Below are 15,930 nucleotides of genomic sequence, written 5' to 3'. Positions count from 1 at the left end.
ATAGAACAGCAACTCCACCTTTCCTGTAAAACCAGCAGATCTTGAAGAGGAGCCCTAAAACAAGGCATCCTCAGCTGCAATCACGTGTGCCTACTGCGAAAGGGCTCAATCCATCCTGCACCATCAGTTATCACCATTTATGATGTGCCTGACACCCCAAAAGAAGCTGGTCCCCCTCAAATGTTCATCTCATCACCCACTCCCTTACAGGGATGCTGAAAGACTGTTCTCGCAGACCTTGGCATTTGTTTATTTTGGTCCATGGGAAATCTCTGCCAGAAAAGAGACCTCGTGAAGGACTTCTGGAAGGAGCGTTGACAGTCTGTATGTTGTTAAGCCACTAATGGCCATCTGGTGAAAACGCAGCCACCTGAGAGCTTTCTGAAATCAAGTGGGATTTTAAAAGGAGAAGTCAGAGCAGCTGCCCCCTTTCTCCTCCTACACGATGGGTGAGTTGAACACAATGGTGTTTCTTTGCAGAAGGGGACAAACACCTCGCCACGTGGTATTCAGCTTGGAAAAATTTACACAGGCTCAGAAAAAGGTAGGAGAAGAGAGCAGAATAGCGGGCTATTGAGGCTTCGGGGAGATGCTCAGATGTAAATAATTGGAGCCTGGATGGAGATTCTGGGGAACATCCCTACAAAGAGCCACTGCTGGCAAATGGTAGAAGGGAACATGCCTTGTCCCTACAAAGTAGCTGGGTAACCGCTGGGCTGAGCCTGGCTGCTGCCTCTGGATCCACTCTGCTCGCCCTGGGAGGGTACTGGAGGGTGGCTGGGACTAACAAGATTGTCTCAGAGACGTAACCGGTTATCTCAGCCCAAGGACTGGCACAGCGCCCGGCTCCTTCCTGTACCATCCCAACAGAAGAGCAGCCAAGATGGTTTTGTCTTCACCAAAACATTTGCCTTTTCCAGAAATAAAGATGAGACATTTCAGAACTGGCCTTTAATTTTTTTTTTTTTTTTAAAAAAATCTGTTTTTCAGGAACAACATGACAGACTGCAACTCGAAGAGAGAAACCCTAAGTCATGGGCTGGAGAACAAAACCTGTTTATAAAAGGGAATGTGGGTGCCCTGGTTTCAGGTGGGATGGAGTTAATCTCTCACGAGCAGTGCTATGGTTTGGATTCAGGATGGGAGTGATGTTTCAGTGATGTTTCACCCATTCAGTGATGGGTTTGGTTGCTGCCAAGCAGTCAAGGCCTTTTCTGCTCCTCACACCAGCCCACCAGTGAGCAGGCTGGGCGGCACAAGAAGTTGGGAGGGGACACAGCCGGGACAGCTGACCCCAACTGACCACAGGGATATTCCATGCCATATGGCATCATGCTCAGGATATAAACTATATATCTATATTTAGAACAAAAGGGAATGGATTCAAGCTGCAACAGGGTAGGTTTAGACTGGACATTAGGAAGAAATTCTTCACAGTAAGAGTGGTCAGACACTGGAACGGGCTGCCCAGGGAGGGGGTTGAGTCACCATCCTTGGATGAGTTTAAGAGTTGTTTAGATGTGGTGTTGGGGGATATGGTGTAGGGAAGAACTTTGTAGAGTAGGGTAGATGGTTGGACTCGATGATCCCAAGGGTCTTTTCCAACCTGGATGATTCTATGATGCTATGACTCTAAAGCTGGGGAAGAAGGAGGAAGGGGGGAGATGTTCGGAGTGATGGTGTTTGTCTTCCCAAGTAACCGTCACACGTGATGGAGCCTGGCTTTCCTGGAGATGGCTGAGCACCCGCCTGCTGATGGGAAGCAGGGAATGAATTCCTTGTTTTGCTTTGTTTGCGTGTGCGGCTTTTGCTCTACTTACTAAAGTGTCTTTATCTGAACCCATGAGTTTTTTCTCACTTTTACTGTTCTGATTCTCTCTCCCATTCCAACTGGGGGAGTGAGCGAGTGGCTCCGTGGTCCCAGCTGCTGGGTGGAGTTAAACCACGAGAGTGGGCCATGCAGAAAAAGACTGGCTGAATAAATAAGACATAGGAGGTATAGTAGCATCATTACGCCTTTTTCCAGGAAATGATCTGATCAAACCAGATTCTGGCACATCAGAAACATAAATTTGCCCACTTCCTCCCCACCGGGAGAGGCTGGAATATACAGACAGCTTCCCAAGTGTCAGCCCTTGTCCTCCTTCGTGCTTATCTCGGGGGGCTCGGCTCTGAATTCTGAAATGCTTCAAATAGATCCTTGTTGCTACAGAGAGTTTAGGATAGGAAAGACCCAGGAATTTACGCATTATCACCTTCCGTGACTGGTTAATATCTTTCAATAAGTCATCCAATGAGGCAAAGAGGCAAAGGTTGAACGGCAGCGATCCACTCCAGCCAATGTTTTTTGCCTTTGTGAAACAGTGAAGGCAGAAGACGGCACTGGGAGGAACAAGGGGAGAAGTGGATCAGCTTAATCAGAAACAGGGATTTTTTTTCAACAACTGGCAGCTCACCATGGCTGTTTCTCACTGGCTCCTCACCTCTGTGCTCTTCCTGCTGCCCTTCACAACCCAGCAGCAAACAGGTAAGCTCTTGCAGGAGGTCCGTGAACACAGAGGAATAACCCCGGTGGCAGCAGTTTGCACCATTACAGGTGGGAGATCGACACGCTCTACTCGGAGACAGCTTTGTTCAACAACCTCCTCTCCAACGGTCACCAGAGGGGTCTCAGGGCTCACCCAGCTCTGTTGTGATGTGAATCCCTGCGTAATTTTGTGTCTCATCTGTGTATTTTCCCAGGATGTTCTGTCAATAATAGCAGACCAAGTGTTTATGAAAATAACTCTCCTGGCTACGTGGTGGCCACTATCCATATGGAACCAGACTTCAGTGTAAGGATTGCCCCTTATTCCCCCGATGGCAGTTTTTTCGCTATAGTGGGGTCCGAGCTGCAGCTGACCCGAAGTGTGGACTATGAGGTAAGTCTTTAGCTGACAGGCTGTAAGGATGAGATGGATCATGCTGGGATGCAATGAGTTTCAACCTGGGCCTTGGCCTTCCAGGGATTCATAACCTGTTTCTAAAGCATCTGGGAAATAGTTTTGAAAAAGAAACCTATTTCAGTTGGGTTTGGGCTCATCGCTTGGGAGGTCAGCCCTTCCACAAGCAGAGTATGGGTGGGGGAATGCATGGGAGACCTGCTGTAACCTTCCTGCAATGACTCTGTATGAATTAAAGCAAGGGGAAGTTTTAAAACCAAAAATGTGGCAACTGTAGTGTTCAGAGCTCTCCAGGGCTCGTAAAATGATCCCTGTCTTCCTGTAGAAAACACAGCTCTGAGCAGTCAGGCGATCTTGTGTGAAGCCTAAAGCCGGTATAAAAGGTCAGGGTGTTTAGTTAGGTTGCTGCTAAATTATTTTACCTTCCTGGAGTGCTCTGTACCCTGCCACAAGCATCCTTAAGCTGCCTTTTCCCCGCATTTATCTGAGCGAAGAACAGCAGAGTTATCACCCTGCAGGTGACACTGTACTTGCTGCATGGTACATTTCTATTTCATTCAATTTAAAAAGAAATCTCTGTTTGAGTTCACCTAAAGTGGGAGAAAATGGCCGATTAGCTCTGCCAATGTTTTAGAGGAATCACAGGGAGAGAAGCTGGAAGATTGGTCTGCTTTGACTCCACCATAAACAAGATCCCAGCACTGATGGATGGCTGTATAGGAAAGAAAGGAAAAGATAGATACGCCTGAAAACAAGATAAAGCCCAGCAGCATTTCTGATTCAGCGATGGGTGTATTTGTCTCATTTACTGTAGAAAGAGTTAGTACATTTTGGCTTGTTTCTACAACGGCTGAGTTTTTGTTTTTGCATACAGGCAACCAACTTGCTGCTGGTGAGCCTGATCTGTGAGAACTCTGTTGGGAAGGTGAGTGCTCTTCCGAACACTCGGCCCTCTCAAAGGTACCGCAGGGCAGCACCTACTTCCCTCTGCTCTTCCTAGCCCACGGAGCAGGGAGAGGAGGCGTCCTATTTGGACACACACACACTCCTCTCACAGCCAAAGAGAGTGCCCAAGGGTCTGTGAATGGGGAGGGGGTGGGAACAAACCCACAAACGCCTGGGCAGCCCCATCCAGCCCCCACCCCGCTGTGCTCCTTACACCAGCCCCTCTGGTCCCTCTGTGAACCAGGATCCACCCCCAACAGTTTGATTTTTGTCTTCGAATCTCTCGCTTTGCCCTTTCTGCAGACAAATTATTTGGAAATTCAGGTGACCATTCTCAACATGAACGATAACAGCCCAGTGTTTGCGCAAGGGAATCTCACGGTGGTTGTTCCCGAGGTAAGCGTTTTATGGAAGTGAAGAGAGCACCGAGTCACCCAGCGCTGCGGGACTAAGGAAGGGTCGGCAGGGAGAAGACTTCAGCCCCTTTCACAGAAAGAATAACCACAGCGACTTTTTTTTTTTCAGGATACAAAAGTGAACGCAACCATTGTAGCCCGTGAAGATGTAAGCGCTAGCGATGCTGACATGGACACCATATATTACGAACTCACAACGGAAGTGACGGTGAGCACCTTTGGGGGAAAAAATGGTAGCTCTGGAGAAGTCTTCGTGTTTAATTCAGAAGAGCTCCGGCTCTGAGGCTAAGGCCACCCTATTGCGTTTAGTTCTCTGACAGCTTCTGGAGGAGGTATGTCTTTTGCAAAACCCAAGCACTGGTTTGGTTGGCAGAGAACAGAGCAATCAACATTACAGGTATTGAATTCTGTTACTGCTGACGCTTTTATTACACTGTACAGGTTAAACTTTCATCTAGGATATTGTGAGCCATATGATCCAGGGAAGTCTCCTTGGGATGGTCTGTAAACATATCGGGAGGGACCTTTGTACCTCGCAGAGTTCAGAATTGCACTGAGTCAGATAAGGGAAGAAGGAGTCATGGTCCTGTTTGTCAGCAGCATCCATGCGGAGAGGAGATAAGATGAGCTGCCCAAGATCACACACAGAGTCTCTGGCAAAGCCAAAGGCAGACACCACTCTCCCCAGGTCCCCGTTTAGTGCCTTGTTTGCTTGATAATATGGGAAGTGAATTGTGTGCGCAGTTAAATTGATGCCAGCCTAGAGTGCAAGGGCTAGAAACCAAGAAAAAGTAAATGCAAAAGAAAAGCAAAATGTATATTTACACTTTTAAAAAGCCTTGTGGAGTGAGCAGGCAGTGTCTGACATTCTGCCTCCATAACCCCAGGGATTTTAAGGGCTGTGAACGGAAACCACAAATTCTTGAATTTCAGCTGTGGGACTAAACTTTGTACTCGCATTGGTGTAAATCCAGAGGGATTTAGAAATCCAGAGGAACTCTAGTCAAGACATAAGATTAAAGGAGAACCAAAGCAAGTGCAGAAGGTTATAGAGTAAAATGCAACTTACACTACTTCAATTTAGCTTTACGGTTGCTTCCAAAGTTCAGCTGTGCTAGACCAAGGCAAGTGATCTTGCCAGCTCTCGGGTGCTGAGACATCTCTGACCTGTTCCGTGCATGGGTGTGAGATCGCTTGGCTGTCATGGACACAATCAAGGATTGTTGACAACCTGTTGAGTGTAGGAAATAAATGAGGTAAAAGATTTCATCCGGTACCTGCCGAGCAGGTGGGCAGGCAAAGCAAGGGATCCTGGAGAAGAAAACTCAGAGGAACATGCACAGACCTTTGTGACGAGGCAGGCAACTCCGGGGTGTAACACCAAAGATTAAATTGACCTGGTGTTCTCCCACTGCGCCCCCCCATCTGGGTCCCCAGGCCTAAAGGTCCAATTGGGATGACAAACACAGCAATGAGCGGTATTTTGTACATGTCTGTGATTGAGCCCGCTAATAGGGTTTTTCCCATTTTTTTCCCCCCAGGGCACAGACGGCTATTTTGCCATAAAAGGAGTTAATAACCCAGCAATTTATTTACAAAAAGCATTGGACTATGAGAAATTTAATTTTACAACATTGGTCTTGTATGCAAGGGTAAGTTCGTTAGGAGGAATAAAATACCTTGTTTGCCCCGGTCTCCTTTACCTGAAGGGTAAGTCTGAGTGGGAGATCTCCGGGACGGCAGGCGGGAGGGTGGATACTGGGGGTGGTGGTTTTGGAGCAGCCTTCCCCCGTCCAGTGAGGGGGGCAAGAATTACACAGTGACTGTGTCCAGCCTTACATTCGGTCCACCTTTGTGAGTAGAATGAGGTAATTCACTGTTTTAGCTAATCTGGCACAAACTGCTAAGCCTTAGAATGGAGTTACACCAGCTAAAAGCCCTCGAGCCACTGGCTTTTGTGGGTGGGTTCTTCTTTTGGCAGTGGAACTTGCATCTCATGAGTGGGCTTTGCCTTTGGGTACAGGACAGGCCCATGGACAGCCCCGAAATGACCAACACAGCTAACGCAACAATAAACATACATATTGAACAAGCTGACACCAAACCACCCTGGTTCAAACCCTGTTCCTTCATTAACACGGAGAAGAGCATCTGCATCAGCAGCGGCTATACCGGGACGGTGAATATCTACGAGATACCGGTAAGCAGGCGTGATCGAACTGTATCCTTGATGCTATCCTCAGACAATATCCAGATGGTATTCCCAGTGGGTAGTGCCTAATGATTTCCAGGAGCTTGTGGTGATCTCCAGTCATAAATCCATTCAGCAAGACAGGGAGCCTTCATCATCCTGGAAAGTGGAGGTTCCCCCACCCCAAAGTGGCACAGCTTGTCCTTGTTCCTGCAGCACATCACAGGAGAGGCGAGAGCTGGGAAACACTTTGCTCTGGGCTGTCTCACCTCTGCCCTGTCACAGCCATCTCCCAGTAATAAATGCCACTTTGCCCAGAAAAAAACCACCAGAGCCATGCTGGGACGGGAGAATGCAGTATGTGATGCTTGGCCTTGCTATTGCAGATGAAACCAATCACCCTGCAGCCGGGGCCGATCTACGCTGTCGATCCTGACTACCTTTTAAATGAAAAAATCGTGTACAGTATTGTTGGTGGTAAGTAGACATTTCACCTTCCATTGCTCGTATGTCCCCTACGTTATCTGCCGAGAGGAGATGCCCCGCGTTGGGAGTTGAGGAGATGCCCCGCGTTGGGAGTTGAGGAGATGCCCCGCGTTGGGAGTTGAGGAGATGCCCCGCGTTGGGAGTTGAGGAGATGCCCCGCGTTGGGAGTTGAGGAGATGCCCCCCGTTGGGAGTTGAGGAGATGCCCCCCGTTGGGAGTTGAGGGCCTGGGGATCTGCCCCTCTGTTTCTGCCACAAAAAATGAACTAGATCCACATAACGTTGTGGATTAAGTACAAGAAACAGACTCTACAGAGAGAAAGAAAACGGGAATTACAGTCTCACAAACCAATCTCCTTGAAACCTGTTTCCAGAGGGCTTTTCGGGGGGGAGGGGGAGGTGAGACGTATTTTATCTTCAAGCTTTTAGACTTGATTTTGCCAGTCTGGCCACACCACTTTCATTCAGTCTTTGAACTGAACCTGTAATTCCGACATCATCAGCATAATTTTCATTCATTGCCAAGAATTATGTTTTTATTCCCCAGCACATTGCCACTGTCTAATCTGCCCTATTTTAGTCTTGATTTCAAAAAGATTTCTTGAATACAGTCACCTGATTGCCCAGTCATTGACTGGGCCATTTATTTCATTCAAAGGATTTTTTTTTAAAAAATTTTTTTTAAACAATAAGGGGGCTTGAATAACCATCAAGACAAAGGTAGATCACATTGGTCAGGCAGAGTGATCACTTGTTGATCTCCCTTTACCTATACCACACGGCACCACGTCTCTGAATATCCTGAGAATAAGAACATTGAAGAACCTCAAATTCCACTGGCATCTTGGATGTAGCGTGGCCTCCCTACCCCGCAGTCAATAGGGAACCGCAGACTGGGGGTTCCTTGTCTAAATACAGACCCCGCTACCTCAGAGTGAGGATGAGAACTAAAATTTTTGCTTATATTTTAACATATATCCAACATAGATGTTTTTACAATTCAAGCACAGATTAGAGATGTAGGAAGCTGATTTCTACCTCTGCATCAATACAAGAAGGTTTCTGTGTCCGGGCTCCTTTTGTAGGCAGTAGAGAGAAATCAGCATTTCTGGAGCAGAACACAGCTCACATTGAGGCCAATGTTCACAGTAAATTTGGTAAATCATGCACTGAGATGCCATTTTCTCTTCACAATAGAGATAACGTCAGGTAGCGATGTCTTCCCTTTAGATGCCTAGAGCTATTTGAGACAAATCCCCACCCAACTATTCTTCATAGATTGGTTTCTTGCCTTCAAAATAGGAATAATCCTTCCCTTATCTCTCCTGAAGTGCAGTTGGGGTTCAGTTAGGGTTTGGGTTCAGGTTAGGGAACTGGAGACCTTCAGTCCTCAAATTGCAGCAGAGTCTGCAGGATCTAGGCACTTAGCAGAATTTAAGCTGGCTATATCTGGGCCTGGGCACTGGACATGCAAAGCTGTCCCACCTCATCTACTTGGGTTCACACACATCTGCTCCACGTCTTTGAGTCCCTCTGAATACCTGCCCAGCACTCCCAGCCCTCGGAGCAACCAGGAAGGCAAGGAAACCAGCGTTATCCCCTGAGGGTATTGTCACCAAGATGTGAAAACGTACGAGTCAATGAGCTCCAGGTCACTTTATGAAGGTATCTGCTGATTGAACTGTCTTTCCGTTTTCTTTAGGGGATGCAGACAAAGTATTCTCAGTGGATGCAGACACAGGGAATCTAACTATGAACAAAGCAGCAACTTCCTTAGACTCATACCTACTGCAAGTCATGGTAAGTCTGACGTTGCAGACAACAACCCCGCATAGATGGCTTTCTAGGAAACAGTGGTCTCCATGTGACAGGAATCCATTACATTAATTAAAGCTAACTTGGTTATAGCATTTCTTTTGGAAGAGCCTAGCATTTGACCAGTGTCTTATACCAATTTCATGCCAAGCTCTTACAGAAGTTAAGAGGGTTTTTTTTCCCTTATGTGTGGATTGCATCACCAAAGCAAGTTAACGGAAAGGGGACATCCTGCTGAGCGGAAAGTATGGAGGAGCATAACTGGAAGGTTTTCATTAGGCATGCCTGGAGCTTGTGTTACAGTAGTTAACGTAACTCAGCCGCAGAGACAAGCTCTGCTTTTGACTTCAGCCCAAGAGGAAAGGAGGGAGTTGAAAAGCGCTCCCTGCAGATACGTACCCAGGAAGACGTGGACTCTCAGGCAGTAACTGAACTGACCCAAACCCTCACGAAGACGAGCAGCCTCTGCCTGCTGGAATCTCACCGCTTTGTACTGAAGCGTGGCAATTTGTCCAGGCACGGCCCCTATGGAGGATCCTATCTAGACTTTGGGGCTAGACCAAGACTGTGTGGAGTGCCAACAGCAGAAGCAAGCTAAAATACAAGGACTCCAAACCATATGGCCACTTGTGACAGGCTTGTCTCGAAGTTCACTGAAAATGATGGAAAGAACCTCCTGGGTTGCAATGGGCTTCAGATCAAGCCTATCCTCTTATGTCTCATCACTAATAGGAAAAGGCTGGTATCTCTCTCTCCTTCTCTCTCTCTCTAGGCAACCCAGGTCAACAACATACAGAAATACTCCGTAGCCAGTGTAGACATTAAGGTCGTCAGTAAAAATAATTATCCACCATACTTTAAGACCAAGATCTACAACGGGACAGTATTTGTTGGTCTGGCCCCAAAAAGCTTTGTCTTCCAAGCTGAGAATCCTTCAACACCCCTGATGATAACAGCAGAAGATGATGATTTCACTGAGGTAAGAAACTGAAAATGCACGGCATTCTTTCTCACTGCTTCAGGCTTAGTGCAGGATCAGAAAACATGAGGAAGGGGGGAGGTAGGGAGAGGCAAACACATTTTCCTCTGGTGTTCCATATTATATTTCCCTGGAAATTCCACATAGATCAGAACTGCTGATGGTATAATGTAATGTGGAGAAGCTGTTGGACTCCTCTTCCAAAAGCCAGTCCCACCTAGATCTCTGTGGGTGAGCTGATCCCCTGCTAAACAGCCTGCTGAGGAAAGCATGGGGTTGGCAAGTACTGTCAACAGGTCCAGATCTGAATTTGGGCTGGGTGAAGTGTTTCCTTGAAGAGTTCAGGGTGGCAGGATCCCAGGCAGAGGTGTCCTCTGTTAGCTCAAGGAGAGCTATTTGTGGACTGGCCTGGGAAGAGGAGCCAGTCCAAAGACAACAGACGAGCAAGGATGTGCAGTCCTGGGCTGGAAATTGTTAACCTTCTCCCTGTAAGGGGTTGTTTTGAGAGAGCCATTCTTGAACAACATACTTGGGAGAAGGAAAGACATCCCCATCCTGCCCTATTAAATATAGAAAAAAGTGCTTGTTTTATTGATGCCGAGCCTTCCATAACAAGACTGGGGGTCTGGTAGAGGAATAACAGCCTAGACACAAAGGAAAAATTTGTGCAGATCTCAGCAGGGGGATTATTCTCCACGTACATCTCTCTGGCACTGTATTAAAGGCAGAACTCATCAAATTTACAAGGTCCCTTGCATAGATGAGTTTTGCTTGGGCGAATACTAAAGTTACCAACACAAGCTGGGTAAGACTTGGGCTTTTTCTGGAGGCAATGCTTTTAGAGTACTTTCTTGAACTCTGAGCAACAAGGTGAACATACTTGAGTTCAACCTCTCTCACCTCCTCAGTCCAGATTTATCCACCTGCTCATACTTTGGGTGCATTTGACAAGTCCTGCCAGTGGGCTGTTATGAAGATGTGTGCAAAGCACAAACAGGGTAGTTTAATCATTCACCCTTCTGGCTTTTCAGAAAGTCAACCCAGGCATTGAGTACTACATAAAAAACAGCACGGATTTCATCGCAACCAAAGACGGACTCATCTTGACAAATGTGATGCTGGAGTCACCGAAAACTGTAACTATTGAGGTAGGAGAAGTTTCTTCCTTATCTTGCTTAGGGTCATGGAGGGAAGGGGTAGTTTCTAGTAGAGAAGCACCAAGGGTAGAATTCCATTAGGTAACGGATATAATGAAGGGACAGTCCTTAGCTCAATAATTTGCATCATAAACGTATGGGGAGGGAGGTGAAGTGATAGCAAATTTACTCTGTGTGATACAGGTTATATCTGGGGTTAGCTGTAAAATTGTTTCTCCAGTCCTGTGGAAGATATCATTAGAGACAAGAAGAAAGTCAACTGGGGGTATTCAAGAGTCCCCTTCCCACAGTTTGATTCTGATTAACAGAAAAGGGAGTATGAACTCCCTTTAGTAGGTTGGTGTGTAGGTAGGGGTAGAGTATGAACACTGGCATATACCCCAGCTCTAAAGGCTACAGCTCCAAACTTGGAAATCCTTTGGTAAATCCAGTACTTTTTCTGCTCAGGTCAAAGGAAGCAGTTAATAACTTTAGACTTCCTCAGAAGCTAGATGTTCACTTTGTCCATCTGCCTGCACTGTGCTGCAAAGCTGGACACAAACAACACACCTGGTGCTGGCCCAGGACAGAGGGACTCTTCAGAGCTCTTCTTCCTCTGTGACTAGATTGTCCAGCTACAAGGCAGGGATATTGTGAGCATGTGGTGAGGTTACGGACAAAGTACTTCGTCCACAAAGTGCCCACCATAGAGCTCGAGAGTGAGTTGGAGATCTAGGAAGTTCCTCAGCTATCTCTTTCCCATGTTCACACAGGCTGTTGGAAAAGACACGGTGAGCATGCAGGAGGCGAGCACTGTAATCGTGGTGGAGGTCATCCCTGCCACAGGTAGGCTGGGTGTCTCTTTTTCTGCTTCGTGGAGGTGACTGGGGTGTCTTTTCAATTTCTGTGGGCAAACTGGCAATGACAGGTCACCCACTGAAGTGACCTGAGGTTCTATGGTGGCTGTAAGAGGGAAAACACTCAAAATGTATCCTTACGACGTGATCACCACATGCCTTGAACAGCCTCCTGAGGCTGTAAGTAGCACCATGTATCGTAGTGTCTCGTCTTGTTATTCCAAAGATAAACCTGGGGTCGCTTCATGCTGTTTTGTGAGACAGAAATAACCCAGGATGTCTTATGGCAAAGGAGGGTTGCCCTGACACCTTGGTACATTATTGTTCTTTTTTTAGCCAGAAATAGAGAAAACTGCAATATTATTTCCTGTCTTATGCAGAACAGACAGAAGTTGGCAAACCCTGACAAAGCTGGGCTTTCTCATGAGCCCAAAGCACTTGCTACTCAGGTCAAGTTCTTATACTCCAACATCTTAAGGTCTTACCAGAAGAAATGACCCATGAGAAATAAAATAGACATGAGGTTACATATATAACCCTCCAGCTCTCAGTTGGCTTTGCCATAAAAATAGCTTACTCTTCCATTCTTCTTAGAAATGGCTCTTAAACAGATCTTATAAATCAGTTAGATTTGAAGCTTATGAAGCCTCTTACGCTTTGGGTTAAGATGAACAAATATCATGCATTTTCACACCAGGATAGGCAGATAATGCCCAGATTCCACATGATGATGTGTGATTGAAGTTCCCGGTTGGGCTCTTCCATTACTTCACCCTCTGAACCGCGACCATCGTGGGGATTTCTGGAGCAAAAAAAGAAATGGGCTTCTGGATTCCCTAAAGGTAGTGCCACTGCACAGCTGAAAACACGGGCTGTGTAAAAACTACCTAAACCAAATTTAAGGACACAGTCCAGCTGAGCAGAAAGCTAGTTCAGGTGTCAGTACACAGAGCTGCAAACACTCCAAACAGATGTACCAACACTTCTGTGCAATTTTTAAATGTTGCCCTTGGTATTTAAACTCCACAAAAAAATGGTGCTGGTGACTATGCAAAAAAGTGGACTGAAATTACACTGAATGACTCAGACACTATGGGAGGAATTGAGCTCTATTCACTATAGCCAGCACCCAGGAATGGACTAAACAGCTGAAATTACCATTTGCCCGGCCAATCTTTAGGATATTTAACCCTCAGCTCTAAGAAGTGGTGTTAATGAATGTGCACGCAATGTGTTGGAGAGTGCTTTACTGAGCGTTCCAATATCCAGGGAGAAACTAGAGTAGTTTTAAATATCCTCTCCTTCTGGGAAGTTGTAACTGTACATTGGCCTCTGGTTTCTGAGACCCCAGTGCCAGAGCCAGCCCACGAGGATCTCGGGGTGAGTCACTCCACCAAGCTGGAGCACAGGAGGAGTTAAGGGTGGTGGAGTTTCACATCAGCTCCATGGGCTGCGGCTCCCCAGGAGACATGAGGAACAAGCAGCAATTCACTGACGTCCCAAACCCTCCCCAACATATTAATGATAAACTGAGGGCTCAGTCAAATGCAGAGGGAATACTCAAAGTCCATTGTCATAAACAGCTCAGCAAGAGAACAAAACTGTGTTTCGTTAATCATTAAACTTTAAAGAGACTAATTTACACTATAAAATGAAACTAGAAAGCTTAAAAATAAAGAATCCCACCACCACCACCAAACCAAGCTGATTACCCTTGAGGAAGTTACTGTCTTTCCACTATAATGTTGATCTCTATACAAATACTCTTACACTGACGGGTGGCTGAAAGCATAAGCCGCTCCTGAGAAGGCTGCTGTATACGGCTACAGCTACAAAAGGGAACGAAAGTGTGTTTCCTGTCCTAGGGACCTTCTAATGCTTTTCCTATTGCCTCTTATACTTTCTTATTTCTGATTTTAATGTGCTCATCGGTATCAGAATTGACGTTGTGGTTAACAGAAGCTCTGTATTTTCACACACATACACAAACATACCTCAGTTTTGCATGCTGGTGTAAATGGGGGAAGTGGGAAAGCAAAAGACCTACCCCTACCGAGCTTCGCTCCATGGAACATCTGCATCTGATACAGTCATTAATATATTAGCTTAGTTAAATAAGTCATTGTCCTGTAAATGGATGCTATTTCCACTTCATGTAGCTCCTTGGAAGTTATAATATTCTGTGAGGTCACCTTATAAAACAAACCCAACAAACCACAACCTCTGCTTTTAGAACAGCAAACAACTGGCTTTCTGTGACATTAAATATATAGCACTGTCCCATTCTGCAGCCCAGGATGCTGCTTTGCCATGCAAAAGTCGCTTGGAGCTTCTCCCACAATGAAATGTTGTGACAGAAAAAGCCAGCTGCCATTTTTAGGCTTTGTAACACTGGTTTGTTCTTCCTGTAGGTGTAGCCCCTTCGGACAAGATACACACTGCTCAGGATATGGCTATCTTAGGTGGTACATTAGCAGCACTGCTATTAATTGCCTTAATCTTCCTTGGAGTGATGATATATAAACAGTATGGAGAACCAGTCAAACACCTGATAAGGAAAAAGGTAAGTGCCTTGTTTGTACCCAAATTTCTTAGAGTTAGAAAGTGGAATCTGAGGAGTTTTTAAACTATGGATGGGCTGTCCAAACGCTACGCGTGTGTGTGAAGGTGATGAATGACTCCTGAGACAATATTTGCAAAGGTAGCATTGCTTTGGTAGTGTTTGCTGCTGTTCTTCTCTGCCCCCTGAGGCTGGAGCTGTATGGTAGATGATGAGCAGACGTGGTAAGGAGGGGACTACAGCTCCTCGGAGCACAAAATCTAGGATGAACGTGACACTAACCACAGGTAGTCTCTGAAAAACATGTGTCTGTAGGATAAACCACTCTTCGGCCTCCCTCTATAGTCAATGGAGACAAAGGTCTCTTCATATCCTGTCCTAAAGCCTGGGCTCAGCCTGTTGGCTGCACCTGAGCTATTTACCTTTGGCTCCCTCAAGTCCCTGGCAGTTGGGTTACTTTCTTTGGGGTGTAATTTGTCTGACCGATGCTGGTCTCTGCCTTAGGATGGGACTGTCAGGAGGCTGGACTCCACTGACTACAACATGAGTCCAGAGCACACAGCTCAGGGGAATAACAACAGTCTTTCAGCCTGAGCGAGGTAAATCCTACTGCAGAGTAATACCCCAAATGGATGGGTACAGATCAGAATCCATTGCTGGTGCTCAGCGCTCCTGGAAGATATGCCCATGCTTATTGGGGAAAAAAAACACAGAAAGGGAGTCAATAAATAAAAGGGAGCTGTATCTTTCCCAGGCTTCAAATAAGTCTTACTGCAAAACTAGCTGAAGCTTTCCTGAGCATGAGCTCAGTGACTTCAGCCACCCCTTCCTGCCCCACACCCCGTTTCTTTTCCTTTCACTACAATCACAAGGTGTCTCTCCTCCTGTAGTTCTCCAAGGACACCTCTGGGGGTTACCAGAACCAATCTTATGAGCAAGATGAATACGAAAATGTGAGCACCAAACAGCACGAGACGTCAGAAAATGGCAGTGTCCGGTCGATGACACATGTGCCAGAGCAGCCAGAACTTTTCTTGCCCTCTTCCAATACAGAAGAAACTGATAGCCTCCCGAAGACTTCTATAGCTTCCACCGTCATCTTTGACCAGGAAGAAAAAGAGGAAGAAATGGAAGAAACGGAAGAAGAGACTGAGCATGAGAAAGAAGTGAAGTCTATCCTCAAGACAGACAGGCATGTGGCAAATGATGGCTACAAGGCCGTGTGGTTTAAGACTGATGTGGATCCAGATGCTGGAGAGATGGTTGAAGTGATTGAGGACAATGCAGCAGATGGTGATAATGACAGTGACCAAGATCTGCAGAAGAATGACAATGAGGAGGAGGAGGAAGAAGATGATTATGACAAGGACGATCACCACAGAGGGTTGGGAGTGTCCTTTGCTTCAGAGAGCTCATCACTCCCAGCTGCAGCAGTGAAAGTTGACATGTCTCACACAGATGCAGTGACAGAAGAGGCCAGTTACATATAATGGCAATAGGCCTGCACTCCACCCCAAAAAATGAGGAAATCTCAGCTGCTTTGCTGACACGAAGCCCATCTTTCTGCTCAGGGGGGAAACTGGAATGCAGGAGGATGAGGCTGC

General features: G+C 46.4%; 1 protein-coding gene across 1 annotated transcript; it reads left to right on the top strand.

Annotated features, from left to right (window-relative positions):
- Window positions 1–2,457: 2,457 nt before the first annotated feature.
- Window positions 2,458–15,816, top strand: CDHR5 (cadherin related family member 5). The gene is made up of 14 exons (XM_074149903.1): window positions 2,458–2,527; window positions 2,743–2,921; window positions 3,817–3,867; window positions 4,191–4,283; window positions 4,413–4,511; window positions 5,845–5,955; window positions 6,327–6,503; window positions 6,881–6,971; window positions 8,682–8,779; window positions 9,567–9,773; window positions 10,805–10,921; window positions 11,683–11,755; window positions 14,178–14,329; window positions 15,217–15,816. The coding sequence occupies exons 1-14, from the start codon at window positions 2,458–2,460 to the stop codon at window positions 15,814–15,816; spliced, it is 2,118 nt and encodes a 705-aa protein (XP_074006004.1).
- Window positions 15,817–15,930: the final 114 nt, after the last annotated feature.

This window comes from Numenius arquata, chromosome 6 (assembly GCF_964106895.1).
Source record: "Numenius arquata chromosome 6, bNumArq3.hap1.1, whole genome shotgun sequence".
Taxonomy (NCBI): Eukaryota; Metazoa; Chordata; class Aves; order Charadriiformes; family Scolopacidae; genus Numenius; species Numenius arquata.
This window is presented reverse-complemented; position numbering and strand designations above follow the sequence as displayed.